The 23,650-nt window shown below is 44.5% G+C and overlaps 1 protein-coding gene across 4 annotated transcripts in view; it reads left to right on the forward strand.

The window, feature by feature from the left end:
- ABTB3 (ankyrin repeat and BTB domain containing 3) overlaps window positions 1-23,650 on the forward strand; it is a 180,754-nt gene that overhangs the window by 87,962 nt on the left and 69,142 nt on the right. For all 4 annotated transcript variants that reach the window (XM_063321392.1, XM_063321424.1, XM_063321413.1 and 1 more), the window contains exon 2: window positions 14,802-14,951. In XM_063321392.1, coding sequence (XP_063177462.1) covers window positions 14,802-14,951 — 150 coding nt within the window. The remainder of the gene's footprint in view (window positions 1-14,801; window positions 14,952-23,650) is intronic.

Below are 23,650 nucleotides of genomic sequence, written 5' to 3' on the forward strand. Positions count from 1 at the left end.
AAAACCTGAATTCCCAATGTTTGTAATTTTGAGAACTGGTCTCAAAGGCTTTCAGATTGTCACATTGTCATTGCTTTAGCCATGATAGTTATACTCATCCTTTTAAATCATTTGAGTTGGAGACTTTTTTTTTTGGTCAGTTGACACTAAAGTTCATTGTGAATTCCGTTTCAAATAGTGGGTGTTTAAGCAAAGGTAGGGAAAGAGCCCGTGATTCTATGATAAATCAATACCGGTGACGTGTACGCACACAATTGATTCCAGAAACTAGGTAAAAATGTGTCAAATTCCCTAGCTATGTTTAGTGGACAAAGAATACCACCTTGAGTGCTGAACAAAGATGAAATTGTCTGAGGAAGGAACTTACAGATGTATTAAATGAAAAAGTTTCAGTGCTTTGCTGTGCTCTGGAAATACCAAGAATAACAATTTCCACATGCAAAAAAAAAAGAAAAAAAGGCAAAAAGCAGCTCACCTCTTTTGTGAAAATTCCTCTTCATTAAATGTGGTCTTTCAGTTCTCACACTGAAGACTTTGACCTCTGCAGCTGTCTTCACGGTGACCTGCATATCTTGGAATATTGCCATTACCATACCATACCCTTCCACTGTGGGAGATGCGGAGAAGGGAGGTTGCTTCCACCTCTGCCAGGGTAAGAAGCAACTTTCTTGTTCAACAAACCATTTTGAGCGTCCACTGAATCTATTATTAGTCACCTCGAGACATGATTAACACGAGGAATTTGGGCCAGAAGAACTGTCTGTCTTTATTATGCAAACCTCATGTCAGAAAAAATGACCCATGTGTCTTTTGGGCGTTATGTCTGTGTAACATATATAACAGTGCCAGAGAAAGTGATATTGTTTCCCATTTAAATGAACAGTTTAGCTCTGCCTACGAATAGTCTGTAGTTAGTGTATTTTTGCCCCTGAGTGCACTAAAACTTAGTTTAAAGGATCACAGCAATGAGAGAAATTGCGCGTTGATTTACTTAAGACGGTATTTTCTTGCTGCTGGGTTGGTGCTCTGTGCACTTAGTTCGGGAGCTGTCAGATGCCTGTACAGCAGCATCCTCAGCACCGTGCTGTGGCTTAACCCTCAGACGAAAATAGGTGCTTTTAGCAGAAGAGTCGCATCCTATTACCTGTTAACTCTTGAGATGAAACGAATGCGTAGGTAAGCAGGGGATGGGCAGTAGAACTCATTTTTTGCATGTTGTCTGTTGGCTCCACCAAGCATCCACCAAGAGGGGTATATGTTGAGGTGGCCCTACAGGCATCTGTCTGCACAGCCGAGGCCAACATGTATTCAGACAAACTCTTAGCAGCAAGAATTGCTTTCTTGATTACATACTTCTGGGTAAACGAGCTCAAAGTAAGCGACATTTCTCCAGCAGAGGGTACTCTCTAGGAAGTCTGGTGCGTGCAAATGCCTACTTTAATTTCACATTGTGTGTGTATATCTATCTATCTGTGTATGAACTCTATTTAAATTTCTTAGTGAAGCTCATAGATCACTCCTGGCCTGCTGTAGCAGTGCCTGTGGCTAGGGTCAATGGTGGTGTGTTGTCCGCTCATGGCTCAAGGCCATGAATCCACAAATGATTTAGATTGCAGAGTTCTGCCTTTTCACTAGAATAGAATTAAAATAATTAATTACAACTTTATTTTATTTTCGAACGATAAATTTATTCTGGTTTTGTTCGTTTTCTTCATGACACGCAGCTGAGATGATGAAAACTTGCTTGTAATTCCTGTAGGTCTTGCAGTGTTGTGCATTGCAATTAACATTTCATGGTGTGCTTTTATGCTACAAAATAGTAGCTCTCGTTGAATCCGTGTCTTTTCCAAATATTATGAACTTCGTAATTCTCTTGTAATTCATATCATTGTTAACATTAAGAAATCTAAACCAGGGAGCATTTTGTTGTGCTTATCCGCAGAGAATGTGATTGGAATACGTACAACTTTACTTAGTTTAGGAGCTGTACCCACCTCCAGCGAGGACTTCAAGCTGAACCATGGGGTTGGTTTGTTGCGGGTATAAGATGATGTTAACAGTAAAAGGATGGGGCTTCTCTCTGTTGTAGCCCAGGAGAAGATGCTGAGGGATGGGTCCCAGGGATGCTGAGAGCAGGTAGCTGTCATGAGCGCAGCCCGTGAAAAATTAAGTGGAGGTCTTGATGCAAATGGGATGAGGGAAGACATGTTGTCATGAGCAGGTCGCTGTTCAGGGACTGTACCTGAGTGATGGAAATGGAGTTTGACTGTTGGGAAAATGGATTATGATGAAGAGTTTACTTCCTATTGGTTTATTATTTGTTTTTGGTTTTTTGTTTGTTTTTTTTTTTTTTTTTTTATTCTAACTTGAATCAGTTTCCAAGATCTATATTTGGTTTCTACGTCCTTCATATCATATATTGCAGCTCAATCAGCTTAGCAGTTATGTAATGCTGACCCACTGAAGCTGTGTCTGGAAGTTTCCAAATACCATTTGGTTTCTTTCAGTCTGCTTAAAAGAGAGAAGGCCAAATAAAATCAGCAGATGAGATGTAGCTGGCGAGGCAGTTAGCATGGCCTACCATTAGAGCTACCTGCTGCTCATCATTATACATACCCGATTTCAGTTGCTTCTGATAGGTTCCAACAGCATTTAGCGTTTTCTAGGGCAATGACTTCTCCCAAAATAACGTAAAAATACTTTTTTTTTTTTCCTTTAAATTTCAGCCAAGTTGGCTCAGCTGTTTCCCAGACAAAGACTGTGGGGGAAAAAGTGCTCCATGGTTTGTTCCCTGCCCTAGTTTCAGTGCTTGAGTATTGGGGAAGGGCTGGTGAAGCTTTGCCGTGGGGTGGCCGAGGCACCACCAGGGATGCCTCTCCGTCCCTGTGAGGGCACCGATGGGAAGAGGTGAGCCCACAGGGAACGGCATTGTGCTTTACTAGAAGGAGAGGATGGATAAGATGTCAAAGTCATGCCAAAGACCATACCGAACCAGAAAGATAAAATAGCGAGCATCTGTTGATTCATTAACTACTGCCTTGTTCCATGCACTGGGGAAGGCTGTGACATAGAAATGATCATATTCCTTTACTGTGAGGTTTGTGGTATTTGTTGATCTGTGTGTGAATGTCTAGGTGAAACAGTGGAGGAGATTAATAATGCAGAGGTTCAAATCTGAAGATTATGCATAAATGAAATCCGAGTTTGACCTTTAACCGCTCTGAGAATAAATGTGCAGCCATTTCTGTCTGGAAAAAGTAATAGGGGGCACCATTTTCAAAAAGCGACAAGATATTTTAGGAATAAAACTGTGTATCTTGCTGTCATAAAATTCAGAATGTACAAATGGATACTCTGTGGGGCTCAAAAAAAAGTATTAAACCTCTGTAGAGTAATTTTTAAAAGTCTTTTTCAGTTAAACTGGTAGCCACGTAATGAGCTCATGGACCTGCACACAGTTTGTATTATAGCTGGGTGGGGAATAGGGTGTCCATCAGCTCTGTAAAACCAGAATTATTTGAAATGGGTTCAGCCAGGCAGTCTGCAGGGCAAGCGGTCATAAAAGTATGCTAGCGCCATAGTCTAGTGTCTCTTGTAAATTTTTTTCATTGTCTGTAATGATTTTACCATATATATGTATATAGGTTAACCTGTACTGGTCAGAGCTGATTTATTGTTGTAGGTGTCTATATCAAAGGTCTGGATGGTGAAATACGTGCTATTGACAAGCCATTTCTATTTAGTAAGCCAAGTGGAATTTTTGAAGAACGTAAAGGTTGCTTTTAGAAAGGACTCTCATCTGGCGGGCATCCAGGGTTTCCAGTCAGTGAAATTTTTAGGTGAATATTTCGCTTTAAAGACGTGGCAAAACCCCTTGAAGCACATGCTGAAGGCAGAGGGTAACTCCTTTACTGAGGGTGGGAACCTCGAGGGTACCGTGGTACCATGTAGGTCACCACCATCAGTACCTGAGCTCAGATTTTTGCAGGTGACAAACATCTCACCTGCTAGGAGTACCCCAAATGATGCAGCAAGCCTGGCTGGGGGGGACTGCAGGGGGCTGTAGGACACATCCTGCTCTGGAGGTTGTCGACAGTTCAGGAGGTCGCCCTGGTCTGGTACCATATACCTTCACGGGTAGGTGTTTTCTATCCTGCTGTGATAATCTGCTCACTGCCATCCTTAGCAGGGTGGGAGGGAGTGTAGTAAATTCTCAGGGGTGATGGGATACTGCCCTAAAGACAGTAAATAGCAACTCGTGTTTCTAAAACATCTTATCATTCTTTACTTTCATTAAGCACGGCCTTTCATGGTGAGGGTGGAGTGAGTAATCTGGTATTCATCTGTGCAAGCAGTTGAAAGGAAATTCTAATTACTTAACCTTTTACTGCCGGCTCCACACGCTCAGGTTTACCCAAAACTCATCGCTCGGGGGTAAAATCCGGACCCTTACAAAGTCAGCAAGAGTTCTGCCAGAGCTGCCTGCATTTCCCCGCCGAAGCAGGGCAACGTGTGTTTTGTTCACGTGTGTCCGTACACTTGGGGCCTTCATTGCAGCCCCTGTGTGTCACATGTTTTCGGGTTTAATGGCCTACTGACTGCTGACTTTACTAATTTCATTTACTTTTTATTTATTTTATTGGGTCGCATTCCCTAGTGGCTTCCCAGAAACCTTTGGGGCTCATGATTTAATTGTTAAAAAGTTGAAGGGCGGTTGGTGATGGTTTTAGCTGCTTTTTGAAGGCTTTGGTGTCTGTGGAAGGTGACTTACAAAGCAAACAGCAGCTCTGCAGAAAAGGGTGTCGTTCTCCCATCAGCCGGTCACTGCACCCTTGTAAGGTCAGGTGTTTCACCAGTTTGAATTTCAAACCATCCTTGTTCCTGTATGAATGGTTTGCATAACCTTTTGCATACACAACTGGCTCCCAAGTGCAAGGTGGTGGTTGCACCATAGACCTTGGGCACCTCATCTCCACCCCTTTGCCAGCTGCTGCCGCCGCTGTGCCCGCCTGTGAGATGGGAAGGGTGCCGTTGGTAACTGTGTTTGGGAATGCCCCGTGCTCAGTCTCAGCACCAGAGTGTCTGCTCCGCTGTGTATTATTCATGGGGTTTTGTACAAGCTGATATGGTGTTCCAAAGCAATAGGAGGAATTTTGGCAAACAGTTCGTTCTCTTGTAAAAAGCATACTAATCTTTGCAAATACTGAGGCAAGTAGAGGAGGTGTTTTTTAAGGTATTCAAAATACTCTTGCCAAGTGTGTCGTACGGTATTCACTGCAACTGAATGCTCAGAAATGCGCTCAGAAATGTAAGCGCATCTGTGGCTTTGAGATGATCTGTCCGACCCTCGAAGGCATCTGACGCATAGTGCCTATGCCAAAGGAAGGGTGGCACACAGAGAAAGCAATGGAAAAAATGCGTTTTTGTATCAAGCATCTTGTAACGCTTTACTATAGCTGCAGTATCTGGTACAGGAGCCCCTTTGGATAGTAGGTCTCGCAAAAATGGGGGATTGTGTGCTTGCATGGGGTTATTAATTTGCAATTGAAATACTCATTCTCTCTTCTCAAGAAGTCCAAAACAATATTGTTACAAGAAACTCTCTGCTCATATACTACACAATAGCGCCTAATTATAAATTAAATGTTTTGGTCTTTTGACTGGGTTACGAGAGATGCCGTATCAGGGCTGTTGGGCTTTCGGGCCGTGCCCACATCATGGTTGCTGAAGGGGAAGTTGTCTGTCACAGCCCGGGTATTTTGGGGGGCTGACGGTAGTGAATGAAGGAAATTACAGGCTCTGGGAAAGCATGTTAAGATATGAATCATGGAATCCTCTTGTTCTGCTGCTGTCAGCTGACAGGCCTTTTTCCGTAAAACGAAACCCGTTAACACGTCCTTTGTCATTTTCAGTGACTCAAAGGCTTAGACCTTCTGCAAACTCTCGGTCTAATAGGGGATTGTGCCTGTTTTTAGCCAAACCCATTTTTGCATGAGTTGGTACTCTTGTGCGTGTCCGGAGTCCGTGTTTGTACCAGTGCACGTCCTTTCCCCCTAGAGTATGTGTCTGTCATCTTGAGTACTTGCCAGTAGCTGTAAGAGGCATCTCACGGTTAGACTGGGTACCATCAAATCCACATTTCCCCAGGTTTCCTCACTAGCCAGCACTGCCAACATGTTCATCGTGCTCTCTTCTTCCTGCAGATTCCCCGGAACCTCTCAACTTCTTGCTTGTATTGAGGCACTAAGGGATGCGTGTATTATATTTATTTGCGTGTGGCAGAGAAGGAACACAATACTGGCGCTATCTTTATTTTACTTACTGTATATGTATATGCCTCCCGTCAAAGAGTGTGATAGAAAACCTTTCTCCTGCACATCACTAGTTCCAGGGCGGCATAGCTTAGATCAGGGTAGTCTGGAGCTGATGGGTACTCGGCATGAAATAAATGCACTGTGTCAGCTCTAACATCTCTCTGCCAAAAAAATCACAACTCGCGCTGAAACTTTTGTGGTCACTGTGACAGTGGAATAGCGTGGCTGAGCACAGTGTGCCGTTGAGCAATTTTCCTGTTGTGAAGTGGATAAAATGCCCCTTTGTGGCCAACAGGGAGAGCGGTGATGAAAATCACAGGTAGGTGAAGGTGTGCGGTGCACATCAGTCCCCTCACTGGGGAAGGGGAGTGGGATACAGCTATTGCAACAGCTGTAGCTCGCTGTGCTGTCAGCACACGTGTGGTCTGTCCAACCCATGGATGCATACCAGTATGCAGCATCTGCTGCTGCTTGCCTGGCAGCAGTGCCACAAAGACCACTTTAGGGGACTGGAAGAGACCTTGGGATAAGCATGAGGAGATGGATCTCCATGTCATCTGGCTTGCTTCATGTTCACTGGTTTTGTAAATTATTTTTTTTTGATGGTGGTTTTGAGGATTTTGAAGTTTTGCCGTTGATTTTGCCAGGACCAAGATTTTGTTTTCTCTGTGTCCTAATAAAAATAAATGTGAAGCTGTAGCTGGTGATTTGTGAGCTTAGTTTCTATGTTTAGTGGGATCTAATCTTCTGATTCTTCTTTGTAATGCATAGCCTAACAGTCAAATCCATCCTGCGTTCCACTTGGTTGTGCACCACTTAACTGCTTGGTGTTAGCAGAATATATCCTAATTTAGTTGAATTGTTGTTACTTCTATGCCATTTTAAGCAGCAGCGATTGCCACTCATTATCATTAGGCTAAAACAATTGCCTTTAGAAGGATCCTAATAAGGAGGACGTCCCAATTAAGTAGAATGTGTTGTGCTAAGAAACTCCATACCAGAAAAAATGTCACAGTCACATGTTGTAATATAATTCTTTTATCTTGTCTTCCTAGAACATCTGCTCTAATATCTCACAGAGCTACTCTCTGCTTTGGATGATGATCATCCGTTCTGGCTTTTGATGAAATCAAATCCAACTCAGCTGGGATACTGCCCTCAAAACGATCACATGTCTTTGGAAAAAACTGCTCTGCAGATATGCAGTTACTAAAATTTCCAATTGCGAGGAGCCAGAGACAAAACTGCTTAGACAAAACCTCCAAGCTTGGCCAGATGAAATAAAAAAAGCTGTCCTTGCGTACTCAGAGGATCGTTCTTTGCAGTGGTTCTGGAAGTGAATTTCTGGCTGGTGAGAACCCAAAATCTGCAGTTTGTACAGCTTCTGTTTGTCGTTTATCAGTGGTTACTGCCGTTGATAATTTTTTGGCAGGTTTTGTTAGGCTCTCGGTTCTTTCATTTTTAAGCATCATTCATTTGCTTTTCTACTGCTTTTTCCAGGAGAGAAAGGGTGATCTCTTGTGGTTAAACTGCATAACTAGAGGCCTTATGCTCCTTTCTTGGTTTTGTCTGACATTTCTTATTTCACCTTGAATTAGTTACTAAGCTCTCTAGTGCTTTACTTGCACTTCATCTGTAAATTGGACATTAATATTACTGTACCCGCTTAACACCCGTGTCTTGAGGCTAAGTGGAAAGCTGGTAATGCTCATTAATGTCTTTGGGTAGTAGGTGTTAAAGACACACAAAGCAGTGTCCCTTTAGTCTCTTGCATCTGATTCCCGTGCCTGTTCCACCCTTCCTCATTTGGGCTGCTCTGCCTACTCTAAGACTCAGATTCTGGAAACTTTATATCACCACCTAGCTTTCCCAAGCGCTTTGCATTTTCTCCATGCAAAGCCACTCCCTGTTATTTAACCAGGCTGGAATGTGTGGAAAGAAGACACTTTGCACTCCTTGCCTTGAATGCTTTCCAGGTCCTCTGTTAACTGAAAGCACTGGCTGATACGATTAGCATTGAGGTTTTCCCCATAGTCTCATTTCTGTAAGAAGTCAAGATGTTTTCCATCTGCCTGCTGGTCAGGTTGACAGGCTGAGCTCTGAGGAATCACGGTGCAGGTTGCTTCAAACAACAGAAACCATAGGGTTCCTTTCCAAGTTAGAGCTTCTGCGTGGTGGTTTGTGTCCCTTTGTATCGATGCTGAGCTCATGGTACCGGTGTTCCCACACCGTGCTTCAAAATCTGGTGGGTACCTGGATGGTGCACGATCCTCACATGCTCTTGGTTGCCATACCAAATGTGGGGTTAGGAGAGTTTTTCTGCATGTTGGAATACCTACCATGTGGGGTTTGCTCCTAGTGAAGTGTATTGCTATTGCAAAGGCAGCCAGCAATACTTTTGTGCCCTGTATTTGTTTCCCGTAGGCCTTAATGTTGTAGATCTCAAGAATGCTCTCTGGTGCTGGGAAGTATTTTGGGGCTTGTGGAAGAAAAGGGATATATTTTTGATTGGATGTTTCGTGAGCTCTTGAACTTCCCATGATCCTTTACGAGAGCAGGAGGTTGGACTCAAAGACTTTCCAGTCCCGTGTTCCTGTGTTTAAAAAAAAAATAAAATAAAAATTATGGTGATAGAGTGGATTTCCTACTCCTAAACATAGTCCTAGGTAAGGTCGGCATTTACTTGAGCAATGTAACAAGCAACACCACGTTTTGGGGACTGTTCAGGGTTAACTACCATTTTCAGGCTCATGTTGTACAACAATTTGCCTGATATCTGTCCTGCATGCTTAATTTCTATAAACTCTTAGTAGGATCCAGCTATTCTTGCAGTGGGAGTATAAGCTGTTCTCCAGATATGTACATTTGCTTAAGATGTAATAGATAGATAAAGAGGGAGGTCAAAGATACTTTGAATTATTTTCCCTTGAAAGTAGGAGCACTTAATAACAAGAGAGCAGCAAAACCTTCATGCTTCTATCCAGACTCCAAATTAATCTATATAAAGAAATCTGGGCACTCTTTCCAAAGGAACAAATGGTGAAATGAGGAAAAAAGTATTTTACAGTCTTTACAGTGCTTATATTTTTAAGTCAAAACAAACACATTTGTGTTGGGTTTCTGCTAGATGCCTCAGCACTGATGCTTTGAATCACGTTGTCCAGTGGGCATTTTTATTAATGTCATTGGAAATTTGTTTTGGTTTAGACCATGGGATTGGAATACTAAAGGAAAGGGAGGAGGCAAAGAATTCAAAACGTGGATGACACCAGGTATTGCAAACCCATGAATATAGGCAGTGCAGACTTCTTGCTTGCCTTGGTCTGTCACTTTGTATACAGATGTATTTATATAAAAAAACTAATTCAGTGATAGTTGAGGGGTCATTTGATCTTGGTGAATTTGCTGTCTGCTCAAGCAATAGCTCGATTAAATGTCTTCAAACTCCTTGAAAAACAAATACAAACTTCAGATATAGGAGGTGTATGGTACTGAAGCATGTTTACAATAGGTGAGAAGAGGAAGGCTGGAGCAATAACTTCAGACCTGCAGTAACTGGAACTGCAAGTTTAAGTTCTGTATCTCTTTCATACTCTTTTTTCTGAGATGGACTTGCTGTTGAAAATGCTGCTTTAGGTGGCAAAGCTGGTTTGGGACCAAACTGTGGGATGTCTGAGGATGCGACACAGCCTTGCCCCAAACCTTGCTGCCCGTTCCAAATAAACAGACTTGCCATTTTATTGCTTTCCACATTGTGGTGGTATACAAAAGACTGCTTGTCTTATTTTTTGCTGTTTTGCCCTTTGATCTGCCTTTGCGCGATACGAATAGCTGTGCGGTGCCAAGAGCAATACGTGGTCCCTGGAAAGCCAGCAGCCTCCTGTGCCTGAGAGAAAGTGAAGTCCTACTGCTGGTCCTGGAGAATGGGCACTGTAGGTGCCAGCACTTCAGGAAGCAAATGTTTTGCAACAGCTGGTATATACATAAATGCAGATATCTGTCTAAATAGAGGAACAGAGGAGGGGGCTTAGGTATTTTTTTTTTTTAATGATTCCTCTGTATTTAGGTGAGATTTGGGCTACAAACCCCATATTTCTTCTGCCCTGAAAGCTGCAGAGGTCACAGACGCTGCTGCGTCTGGTGCTGGAGTTGCTCTTAGCCATCAGGTCCTTCAGGCGGTTTTGCTGGGGAGGCACGGAGGAGCGGGGACAAGCTCTGCCAGGGCTGCTGCCAGGCACTGAGTTTGGGATGTTAGTGTGATGCATGCACACGTCTTCTGTCACCCTGCAACGACAGCATGGGCAGCTCCGTGGCAAGCTCTAAAATGTGTACGCAGGAATGTATGTATATTTGTGCCAAAATCTGCCTTGCAGTGGAGGGTTGCGCATCAGCCCAGCCCAAGAGGTGGGAATGTGCGTGGGGAAACTGGAATAAAGTTACCAGGTACCCCTGGCTTCGGATGAGTTTGCATGAAGGTTTAAAATAACTTTTCCTTTTATAAGTTTGGGCATCTTCTGTCTTTGCTTTGACGTTTTATGCAATCCTTCTTTGGTTTGAGATTTTTAAGTCCTTGGGGATTGAGCTCTGGCTTGTGTTTCAGCTGAGCCCAGAGGGCAGGAAAAATGTGGAGTGTATTAACTGTACATCGGATTTTCCCTATGATGTTGTTTTTTCTCTAGAGATTTGGGAGGGGGAGCATTAGGAGCTTGTCACTGTGATTTTCTTTGGCATACTGCTGATTTAAAAATGAATTCACTTGCGTTTCTCTTCAGTCTTTTACCTACAGACTGCAGGGTACCCCGAGGCCAAGGGCAAAGTTTGAATTGCCTTAAATTTTGGGTATGGCCCATTCTGCATATGTTTCCTTGCAGACAAGTCCTAGACAGATCCCTGCCCCAAGGAGGGTACAAAGGAGGGGAAGCACCAAAAGAGGTGACAAAATCCGAATACACTTGAGCGCTTTGGTTGTCTCGCCTTGCTCCAGTGGTTCACAGCTGTCCTAGATGCAACGTGCGGCTGCTGTACGTTGCTGGGTGGCACGTAGCAGCCAGGGGCGTACCGGGTGAGTCTGGCCCCGTATTCATCAGGCAACAACTGACTGCTTAATTTCCACTCTAGTGAATCAGAGGGAAGAAGGAGGATAAAAAAATGGGCAGAGAAGCGCACAGGGTTGAGTAACCGTGCAGAAAGGAAGGACGTTGAACAGTGCCGGTTGAGAGAAAAGACACTGCCATGCATTTGTGAAGATACTGCACGGAAATCTTTGGTGTGGAATGACCGATAGCACCAGCGGCAACAGCCAGAAAAGCTGGGAAAAAAGGGGGGAAAAGTCCTGTTTTTTAGGACATTGGAAACTTGAGGTCCTCACCTGTTTGTCAAGTTCAGTAGAGTACAGCTGAAGACACGGCTGAAAAAGCAAGCAGGTAATACCAGTTGGCAGAGAATTAAAACAAGGAAGTTGAACTGTAGCCAAACCAGTGAAAGCTGGTGGTGGTTATTTAAATGTTCCTATTTATAAAAAAGATATTTATAATCACAAAGTTTTTACCCCTTTCTGCTCCCTCTTTCATTTGCTGTGCTCTCTGCTTGCCGGGAAGCAATTCCCTACCATAGCCTTTCACCAGCGAATTTGAGCTTTACATTAAACGCTGATACAAAGAGAGCGGGTTTTTCTTCTAAAAAGCATTTTATTCACTTTTCTTTAATCATTTTTGGGGAAAACAGTTGAAGCTAGAAAATTGGCAGAGTTGCATGCCCGAGCCATAGAATTCCCTTTCTCCATACTGGCAAAAACCAGATCTGATCCAGCAAAATTATGAGAGTTATAAACGATCTTCCAGCACCCCACTGGTCACCCGCTGTGGTCAATTATAGTTTTGAAGCTGGCATATAAGTATCAGATGCTTGGCTATTGCATGTCTTTACTGATCTCCAACCCAAGTAAAACCCTTTGGCGTGACATATCCTATAATTTGTTAAGTTTTCTAACAATGGAGCATTTTGCATTTCATTTGCACTTTTCAGCCAAGAACCTAAGAATACGCTCCCCTCGCTAAAGGACAGAGTGATTAATCATCAGGGCTGTTTGTAAGGAAAAGGCCTGTCTGTGGGAACGGAGTCATAGACAAAGTAGAGAATAAAATGTCTGTATCCCATTGCTTTAATCACTTGGAGAAATAGCTCCTGTACATATTATGATTTTAAACTATTTGAATCTTATTTGTAAAGTCCTTAAAACAGTATTTTTTTCCACACTTAAGGTGTGTTTTCACAGGAAAAGATCTTCTTGTTGAATATTCATTTTTTTTAAAGATACAAACAAAGCTGTTTGTGCTCTATTTCTTCTTTTTAGAAATCTCGTAGAATATTAGATCATTTTCACATCTGTTTTCTGCAGGGAAGGCTCTTCCAATTTTGTTTTAATTTCTATCCATTAAAATGATAAAGAATAATTAAATAAATGAGAAATATTTCCAAGAGAGCATACTTATTAAAATATGCAGGCAAGTCTGCGTTTTAAATCCAGGTGTTGGTACTTCTCGAGCTCTGTACATCCCCAGAATATAAGTGTTGAGCACCGCGCCAAGTGTTTATGCGAGTCGGCCACTGAGCGATGGCAGGAGAATTTGGAGAGTTTGTTTGATAAGCGATTGTCACTTTTTATCCCTTACCTCTCTGCTTTTAATTCTTTCCTCTCTGTTGCTGTGTCAGATATCCTGCTCTTTCTCTCCAGGGCTCTCGTGACCTTCCAGACATGCGTATGATTTTACTGTGGTTGTTACAATCCCAGGACCAGAGCCAGGGCTGGGATTACGGCTGCTCCTGCTCCTCTATCTCCAGCATTCAAACAGGCTATTAGGGAATTTGTTCTGGTGTTACTGTTGTGGGCAGAGGGTGATCTTGGTTTAGGTTGCTGTCTCATGGCCATGGTGGACAAGGCCTTTGGTCCCAGCTTTCCCGCTGTATACCCCCGCTTTTTGTTTTGAACGTGCTTACTGAACCTGCCTCGCCTCTCTCCTCCTAGGATGGGTGGTTTTGGGTCCATGCTGCAAATATGACTTTCAGACTAAACTATTTGGAGGGAGGAGATGAGTGCGAGGAGGGGATCCAAAGCAGCTTGGTGGAGCTAGCAAGGTGGCTGAGAAGCATCCCCCTCTCAGGCACGTTACCTGCTCTTGTGATGTTGCAATGCAGTGAGGCTGTTTTGTAACTGAAGTAGACAGGGATTAAGGTGGCCATTCTGCCTCGAGACCGCCAGTGTTGTACCTATGGCTAAAATTATTGTTCAGTAGAGTTAGACACCATACATTTACTGAGCTGGACAACTAGGTAAGTTCTACCCCTGAAGGGAAACACTAAATATGTACCTCTTCCTTAATGTGTTTTTTTAAAGTCCACTTGATCCATAAGGACAGAACTTCTCTCCTGTGCTTAAAAGGAAGGAATGGTAAAAGCTAATGGAAAAAATACGTGTCCTACTCTGGCTTCTTTTCAAAGGTTATTGTTGCATATCACACAATAGGAGATAAGATGAAATTTAATCATAATAAAGAGGTACAATTGTACTGCCTCCAGCAGGTCTCAACCTGTGTGTATCCCAGCGGGACTGGGAAGATGATGCTGTGGAAAGCATGACCATAGCTGGCTGTTTATAGACCACAGGAAGGGAGGAGGGCTTGCACTCCAAGCTGGACTTGTGTGCATCTGTTACCCAAGGGTGGTAATGCAGTGTTTGCTCTTGTAAATAAGTTCTGTTTTTTAGTATGACAGTGATTTTGACTAATAAATGTGTGCCCTCTATCTGCGCCTGAGGGTTTAGATGTCATGGTAGAGAGTGACTTTTGTGCCTGAATGAGCGTGTATGTAAATTGTTTTATGTCAGTAGCTTTACTTATGTCCTGCCCCACAAAAATTCATAGCTGTAAGGGCTTCTGCATGACGGGCTTTTGAAGCCCAAGCAGTTCAATTGCCAGGAGTTGTATTTGCAAAAAGAAATTCAGTAAGCCCATCAATGACACTTTGACCATCTTGATGCTGTCCATTATTTTGGCAATGGTTAATGGAATTCCCCTTACAGGAAAACCCTGTAGATGTATTGTCTGAGATATCATTTTAAAGCCAATCTTTAAGAATTCTTGTTGCTGAGATACCATTTTCTAATAAATTTGTATGGGTTTGGAGTAGCTTGTAGGAAGCTTCTCTGGAACCCTCTTGACCTCCTCCTTGGGCAATTCTCTAGGATTTTCTGTAAGAATTATCCCTAGGTGACATTGTAAGTGACTGGAGGATATTCAGAAGAGCTAACGAGGGCCACTTCTGAAAGCATGAGTCATCTGTGACATTGAGTTACAGATGTTGATTGTCTTTGAGCTCTACACACAGAGGCTGCGTCTTAGAATGTCCCCAATATTATGTGGTGCTGTCAGCGAAGTCATCCATACTGGCTGCAATTACATTGGGCTTCTCCTTTCTTTTTATCCACTGTAGGTGTTCTCTGCCTGCCGGACAGCTTGAACCTTCACAAAGACCAGCAAAGGTCGAACAAACCTGGGGAAGTGCAGATGTTCAGCCAGTCAGAGCTAAGGACCATCGAGCAGTCTTTACTTGCTACGCGTGTGGGGAGCATTGCTGAACTCAGTAAGTACAAGGTTGTTCATAAGGTTTGGGTTTCTGTCCTCGCGGTAAATCAAAGCTGCTTGCATTGCCTGGTCGTGAAGAGGAGAGATGAGGGGGCACATGTCGTGTTGAAGGAGATGCTGGGTCAGATCTAGCCATGCTTATGCTCCATGGCCAGTTTGAAAGCTGAAGCCGTAGGAGGAAAGAAGACTCACGCAGTCTCATAGCAAACGTCTATGATTTGTTTGTATACAGTGCTCTCATTTTTAAAGGTGAAAGATGCTTTATTTCATCTTCCCTACGTTGCATTAGAGAGCACCTCACAGCTTGGCCAAATTTGGAAATGTCTGCCATATCGGTGTCCTGTCTCATTTCACTGGGATGCCTGTTTTGAGATGGGCAGGCAAAAACCTGAAGGCTGCAATTAGTTAAGGAAATATTGTCACAAATTTAAAGCAGAGCTAGTTCCACCTTTGTTACAGAAGGTCCTTCACCCTGCCTTTCCTTCTCCAGTTCCAGCAGAGGAAAGGACTCAAACCTGCATCAGAGGAATTTGCGCCCAGAAGATAAATTATTTGCTATTAATCAAAATACTTTTTGAGAAATGTGAGAATCTATGGTATCTGTCAAAATCTGAAAGCTTTGATTTCAGCACAGGGAAATTTTAGGAGACAAATACCATGTGAATCCTCATGTGACATGAGATAAAATTATCATAAGTGCCTTTTTTAAATTATTTTTTTTATTAAGAGAGAAGCCTTCCAATCACATGTTTATGGTATAGTTAGAGATATGAAGCTATGGGCGGGAAAACAGAAACGTTCAGACAAAAAAGGGACTTCTTTTTTTCTGAGGTCTGTCAGAAATACTGTCAAGTACTTTTTCCTGAGACCTGTTAACGAAATTTTTGGGAGAAATGGAAAAGACTGAAATCTATGAAGATACAGGCTGCCCCGCTTACTGTTGCTCTTACTGCTGAATTCCGCATTACCAGCATCGTAAAGAATGTATATAGGGATCTAATGTTCATTTTCCTGGCGCTTTCTGTAGCAATGGCAGTCTCCTCTGTAGCTCCATCATATCATCAGGGCTCAGTTCATGATCCGTGTGGAGGCACCACGGATGTTTGTCTGCAAGCCAGAAAATGAATTTCTGTTTTCAGCTTGCCGATTTTTCTCTGCTCTGGTGAGACATCAACAAGTCAAGAGCACTTACATGCCTTAGCGTGAAGCGTTGCTCCCTCTCTGGAATCAGGTGTTTGGTGTTGTTCAAATGAAGTAATTTATGCTTATTTATTTCACGCACGTGAAACCCACAACAGTACTGTCTGTGTGCCAACTAAATTATGCATGATACAGCTCTCTTTCTTAAAGTACATATAGTTGTTGTTTAATAAGTAAGTAACCTGTGGATATTTCAGGGCGTTTTTTTCCATTCTGGATTTTTTTTGAACCCCCATATGCAACCCAAAAAGCCAGACTCCTTAATCCTCCCCCTTTTATTTTTTTTTATTTGATTTCCAGACTCTGTCATCTCTAAGTAGTCCTTCCTCAGATTCAAGTGCTTGGTTGATAGGGTTTGCTCTCTCTCTGTCTGTTGACTGCAAACACAGGCAAAACACTCTTCAGGGTGGCCAACTCGAAGAAAAGAGCGCATCAGTGGGAGTTAGATGCAGCTGTCAGAGAGAGGTTGGCACCTCCAGCACGCTGGTAGCCCTCCAGAAAGCCCTCTGGACAACCATCGAGGGTACCTCCCCAGCCACTGCAAGCAGACGCATGTCGGGGGGAAGAAGCGGTAGGAGGAGTGGTAATTGGCAAAGCTTGCAAGCCTTGATGCTCAGTTGAGTGTAGAGTCTTTGCCATGGAACAGTGCCGGCGCAGTGCTCAAAACTGAATTGTGAAATGTGGAGGGAGGCGCGGCGTGTCCCGGGGGATCTGGGGGAAAAGCCTAAAATGCAAGGAAAAGGGGAGGAGTGGAGGGTGCAAGGGAGTTTGCTCCTGCTTCAGTGCTTGTGTATCTGTCTCTGACCCAGAGGTTAGAGCAAAGCCTCTGCCATGGAGGGAGGCTGAGGAACCGCAGCGTGGGGGCAGAAATGCTGAGCAGCGAGCGGGGCAGAAGCCCGGGGGGAACACCTGGAGATCAGGGTGCGTTGGCTGGGAGGGAGTAGGCGAAGGAGGATTTATCATTGCCTGGGTGGTGCGAGGGGGATGGAGAGCTTTAGAAGTGGCGTTGTGGAGAGGAAAGAAGATATGGCAAGCTCTGGCGTGGAGAAAGTGGGATATGAGGGAAGGGTTAGGTACATAAAAGGCCCTGCTCTTGTGGGGGTGAATGAAGGTGATGAGGGAGACTCTCTGGATAGGAGGGAATTAAGAGGATAGCACTTGTGAAAAGGGGGAGGAGGAGGAAGATGGCAACCAGGAGGGAGCAGCAAGGTCAGACACTTGGCCTGTTGGACCAGCAGAGCGGGCAATCCCTGGGCATGTGTCTGCAGTGTCCCACTCACTGGCTTGCAGTATCCCAGGAGCCAGGACTTGGTTTCCGTTCTCTTCAAAAGAGCACAGAAAACAAGGGCAAAGAGTGATCTTGCAATAAAGCAATTTAATTTTATCTCAGACAAAAAAAAAAAAAAAAAAAAGAAAAAAAGCAATTCTAATTGAATGAGATTTCCTGTAGTTTATCAACATTAATAATTCAAGTATTGCAAGTACCCAGAATAACTAGAATTAACAAATGCCCCTGTGCTGAGGAAAGGCTTCCCCTGCTCTCTGTTCCGCCCAGCATCCTCGCATGCAGTGGTGTGGCCGGCTGCTGAGCTGCTGGAGACTTTGGGAAATCAAATCTGTCCCCTGGAAGACAACATCTGGCAACCAGGGCCCATGTACTGCCCAGTGCCTGTATTTCAGCTCAAATTTTCTTAGTTTCTTCACGGTCTCTGTGTCTGTCCCAGGTGGAAAATAGATTTACAAGGTGAAAAGCTTTGCGTCTCGTGGTATTTTCAGACTGCCCTGTACGTGATGCCCTCATCTATCTACTCCATTCGTTTGTTCGTGCATGCTGTTGGTGAATTAGAATAGACTGTTTGGGTGAGCCGCGTATCCACGGGGTGTGACAGAGGCGATAGAAAATTGGGGAAAGGTGGGATGGTGGCCACAACTGTAAAGGAAGGGTAGCACCGTCTGGGAGAAGAGAGGGAAGAACCCAAGCTGCTGTTGAGGGGTCTTCATGGCCAGAAGGGTGCAACTAGCCTCATGGACGCTGTTCCTGTCCCCACCCCAAACCCTGTTTGCCTGAGCCTGGTGGTGCTTCTGTTCTCATCTCCTAGGCTTAGCAGGCAGCAAGTGCTGGTCTTCGCTGGGACAGCCCTGCCCTGCCTGGCAGTGGCCGGGCGAGGTGGTGCCGCTGGCCCTGGGGCACTCTCCTGAAAATAGGAAGAAGAGGCGTTGTTGCTGACTTAGGGGAAAAATCAAAGGAAGGTTTCGTCTTCAGGACTTAGGAGAAGAATGTAAATAGAGACCTAATTCTGCAACGCAATTACAGTGGTAATGCGTGATTCCAAGGAAAAGGCTTGAAAAATTAATATGAAACCTTATTCATTAAAATATAATGAACGTGGCACAAAGTTAAGGAACAACAATAAATTTGGCCTACGTTATATTGGCATTTAGTATTCAGGAATTGTAATTGCCTACTACAGTGTGTTTTAAAATAATGTAATTTCATTTGAAATGCTTATTATATAGAGAACATTGGGAAGAACTGAAGCACAGCAAAAATAATAGGATTTTAAACAGTAGCCTGACAGTATTTCACTGTTTAATCTTAGAGAAAATATTTCTCAAGACTTTTTTTGGTTGGATTTTTTCTGTTTGTTGGGTTTTTTTCCCCAATTTTTCCTAAAGTTTCCTGTATTTCCAGACCAGACCAGACCTGGAGTAGAAGTGGAATAGATCAGGGTTGGGTTTTTTTTTCAGAAAGTTTTGGGAATTCTTCTAGATTTCTATTTCTTCTCTTTTATTTCCTCTGCCTTCAGACAGTCTATAAGTAGACTGAATAGAAAGAGAGAGGAATATTAGGGAGAGCCTTGGCTGTTGGGAGATCCCGTGATGCTGCGTTTTGACCTTTTAATGTTTTTCCCAACTTCTTTATATGCATGTTTGCAATCCACAAATGTTTATGTTATGTTTAACTGCATAGCGCTCCAGCACACCTATTCATCACTCATCTAAAAATACCGCTGCCGGCTTGGAGACCAGATGCAGAAGGGATGAGGCTCACAAGTGGAGGTCGCTGGTGTTTTGCTGGATAAAGGAGGACTCTCTTTCTCTTGCGTGTCCCCATAGGGGGTGACAGGGAAGAGCAGAGCCTTAGGATAAGCTGGCCACCAACCCTGGCACCAAGAAATATTCCTCTCTTGTTGCCTTCATGTGAAGACCTTAAGGTGCTAGTGTACATCTGAGCAGGGAAAACCACCCTGTGCTGAGGGGCGTGCGAAGGGCTGCAGAAGGTCGGTGCCTCTCGAGCCATGCAAAGGAATAAACTGTGGTTTAGGATCTCATCCAAACTGTCTTCACGCATGTCATCAGGTTAGAGCAGGAAACTGACTGGGGCTTGCTCTGAGTCCAAAGATAACCAATCCACTGTGGCTTTCCTGGGTGGGAAGTTGGCCACGCAGGCTTGTGCAAACCACAGTGACTGGTGGCGGTTGTGGTATTACCCTGAGTGTTAACCACAACAAGTAGACATTTTTATTTTAAACTAGGGTAATCTGAAGATGCGGGTGCAACTTAACACTGCTGATCTCAGAGCTTTTTAGCCTTTGAATGGTGTTTAACTTACAGGAGCTCTCAGATTCGATGTTCAGGCTTGTATTTCCTCCATGTCACCACTCAGGTCTCAGCAAGGTTTTCCTTTTTGCCATTGAAATGATGCTACCCTTCCCCATCGTCCTCTCTTTGCCTCCGCAGTGCTGAATGTGTATATTTCCAAAGTAACGGCCTCCCAGTAGATCTTGGCACACTTTTAGGGATGAAAGGAAGGGTTACTGCTCACGTGTAAATAGGAATGTGATTGCACATACCAATGCTGTTTTTCATTTCTCCTCGCAGCCCCAGCCGAGGCGATGATGAAAGTCGGCATCCCTTCCCTTGCCTTTTCATCTAGTCTCAGTCCTCTGCATCCGACAGGAGGGAGCACTGCAGGAGCCGCACAAACTGATTCATGTCCTGTTGTCGTGGTTTAACCCCAGCTGGCAGCTAGGACCACGCAGCCGTTCACCCACTGCACGCCCCCCCATTCCCCCTATAGGGTAGGGAGAAGAGGGAGAAAAAGGAAAAAAACCTCATGGGTTGCAATAAAGACAGTTTAATAGAACAGTAACGGAAGAGAAAATAATATTAATGGTAAAAGAATATTTTAAAAAAAGAAAATGATGCAATACAATTGCTCACCACGCAATTGACTGAATCACGGATTCCTGCTCTCTGGCCACCCCCCATTTATATACTGAGCATGACATCTATGGTATGGAATATTCTCTTGGCCAGCTTGTCCTGTCTGTGCTCCCTCTCAGCTTCTATGGGAAGCTGAAAAAGTCCTTGACTTAGCATAAGCATTATTTAGCAACAACTAAGCAACAACTGTTGTGTTATCAACATTATTCTCATACTAAATCCAAAACACAGCAGCTACTAGGAAGAAAATGAAAATAGCTGAAACAAGGTCGCCTGTAAATACGAGGTTAAACCCAGGCTTAGGAGCAAGTAAAGGTGCTTGCTGGAAGGGTGGCATCTGAAGGAAGGTTGTTGTAAGGACTCTGCTTATTTACAGCCAGAACAAAAAACGTGTTTGTCAGGTATTTTCTCAGACGAAGCATCACCGTAGCGGAAGACCAAAGCTTATTTCCTGTGAACGGTTATGTTCATGCAGCCCAGTGCCGAGCTAAGTGGAGGTACCAGCTGAGACCTGCAATTCAGGCAGCAGTGCTCCCTTCAGCCTAGGGTCTGGCCATAGACTGGCAGCCTGTGTGGGCAGTCTCCAGATGTGATGATACTTTTCTGAGTGCTCAGTGGTCCTCCGCTGTGTTATTGCACGAGATCTCTATGTCCTCACTCTCCCACCACTTTCTGGGCATCTTGTTTGCAGTTCCTCTTCGCTGCCACCCACACGTCATCCACTCTGTGTGTAAGAGCTAAAAAGAGAAATTGTTGAGGTGCCCCTTCGTCCACCAGCGGAGACAAGAAGGCAGATTAATGCTATGTTTAAGTGCTAGATAGTTTCTTGCCTCCATTAAGTGCTAGCTGGTGGCTGGCTCCCCTACCTGCTACTCCGTTCCCTTTGCTGCCCCCCTCCAAGTGATGGATCTGAGCCTCCATGTGCAGGCTCCGTCTGTGCACAAGAAGGGGTATGGGTTGCTTAACAGGCCCAAAGAACCCCACACTTTTCTTCCCTTCCCCTCAGATACCCAGTGTCATAAACCATAAAGCAATATATTTATTTATTAGTGGAAACAAGGCAGGAGGGATGATAATTTGAAAATACCAGTCCACACCCTGCTAAGGCTTCACCTTCCCTGTCACTTCCCTGCTGACCTGGGGGGTGGATTTGTTTCTTGCTTTACAGGGGCTGACTGGAAGCAGCTGTCACTTGTCCGGGTCCCAGTCTGCAGTCAGGGCTCCTCTGGGGGCTTCCCCCATGGGGGAGGCTCAGCCTTCTTTGCCTTCCTGGGGGCCAAACTGGGGTCTGTCCCCCACGTAGGTGGTTTTGTTCCCCCAGCGCTTCTACCTCATGCATTGAAGTCCACTCAGGCTTAATGGTTAGAGGCAGAAGGTGTCGCCTTGGTGGGTGGGGGATGCTGGAGCTCCAAACCTCCACCGCCCTTCCCCGATACGCCAGTGTATTGGGCTCAGGACTGCCCCATGTACAGCACCCTTGAGGTGCAGACTCGTATTCACCTCTGAACTCCTGTGCATCGCAGCACACTTGGAGTTAAAACAGAATTTTCCTTTCCTTAGGTTTGCAGTCTTCCCTGTCCCCGCTTTGTAGAGCGCGGGCAATTGCCAGGCCAGGGTGAGCACTCTTCAGCTGGTCTTCTCAGCCATAGGGGGCTCTTAAATTCAGAATATGAGGACGTGGGTCCAAGCTAGGCCAAAGAAAATCCAGGGACGGTGGTCCATAAGGCAATGGCTGTCCGCATAGAGAAGGCTCTGCATTAGGTCGGCGGATGAATAGCTCGTCGAGTCAAAGCCTGCTTTGTTTGGAGTTGATGTGGTTTAAGGGGAATCAAACACAAACATCATGCTTGCCACATTGGATAGGAGATTTTGAGGGTAATAGTGTTATTATAATAGGTGTGTTAACTTGAAAAAGTTTAATTATTATTGTGGCTTTTTTATGGGATATATGCAATCCCTAATTTCTCAGTCTTCAAAGGCTTTGCAAACACTAAATCGCACACGAACACGTACTCTGTAATATAAATAGAAGCTTCTTGTGATGGTGGGATAAGAGGAGATAAAAGGTTAAACAATCTGTGGGAGGCCACAGGGAAGCCACTGTCAGGAAATGCGCTGCTTGTATCCTGGTCCTGTGTTTTGGCGCTGAATTCGGAGTTTGGGACCACAGCTCCTTCGTTTGCTTTTCTGTGGGAGAGGTGAATGGCTGTTAGGAGAAGAAAAGGTTGCCTGGGGTAGCAAATTCACATAGAAGCACGACGTGGGCAAGCAGAGATGGGGAAATTTCTGCAAGGTGAGCTCGACGGTGAATCTGTCGCACATGGGGTTCTCCACTGACTGCAGGTTATGGTGCTCCAAGAGCACCCACAGCCTGAGGCAGCTGGCTCTTGAATCGGGAGTGTACTGTGTGCCAAGGTTAGCATAGCTTTATGTTTGGAGATACTTTATGCTAAGAGCATGTGCACAGTAAAATACATACTAAATGCCTTCCAGCGTGCCCCCACCCTAGCTCTCTGCAGACTCCTTTCCTGGTATAGATGGGTCGTCTTGAGTTAATGATAGCACACCCTCCAATAAATCATTTGAGGAAAGGTTTTCCTCGAGCAGTTTTTGCTCAGCTGACTGTTGAAACACAGAGATTGATGTAACACCAGAGGCAGAGCAAACATGAAGGAGCAGCGCAGCTGAAATCAAGAGTGTGGGGATGGCTGGGGCCGCCGACTGAGCGGGTGGCTGGAGGCGGTGAGCTGCGGTACAGGAGACACAGTTCAACTACTCATACTCACCTGCGTTCATGTGCTTACAGACATACGCCGGGGTGAGCTGGAGCAATAGATCACTTCGGTGCAGAAACCAGGGACAACAGGGAGGGAGAAAGGGAGAGAGACTTAGCTACAGTACGGGAAGGATGCAGGATGGCCATGACTACCAGGTAGCAGTTGGATTGAATAGAGCTTGGTTTATTATCAGGGTTATACTTTGTGTTTTCAATACAGTCTCCCCAAAGCTGGTCCTGAGCAAAAGCTGTAGATCCAAGACCTTTATACTGAGGTGTGAAATGAATCCAGGTCAAGAAAGTGAGTTTTGCACCTGACTCGTGCTTGTAAGGGGGGCAAACTTGAAACTACCAGCCGAGTTGTGGAAGTTGGCATCTCGAGTACAGCTCCTTGGCCAACACTTCTCCTGTTGGTGGTCTGGACGGGATGCAGAAGAACATTAAGGGCTCTGAAGAACCGACATGACTCCAGTCTGTGGCTCTGGCCCACTTGT

Source organism: Chroicocephalus ridibundus, chromosome 1 (assembly GCF_963924245.1).
Source record: "Chroicocephalus ridibundus chromosome 1, bChrRid1.1, whole genome shotgun sequence".
Classification (NCBI taxonomy): Eukaryota; Metazoa; Chordata; class Aves; order Charadriiformes; family Laridae; genus Chroicocephalus; species Chroicocephalus ridibundus.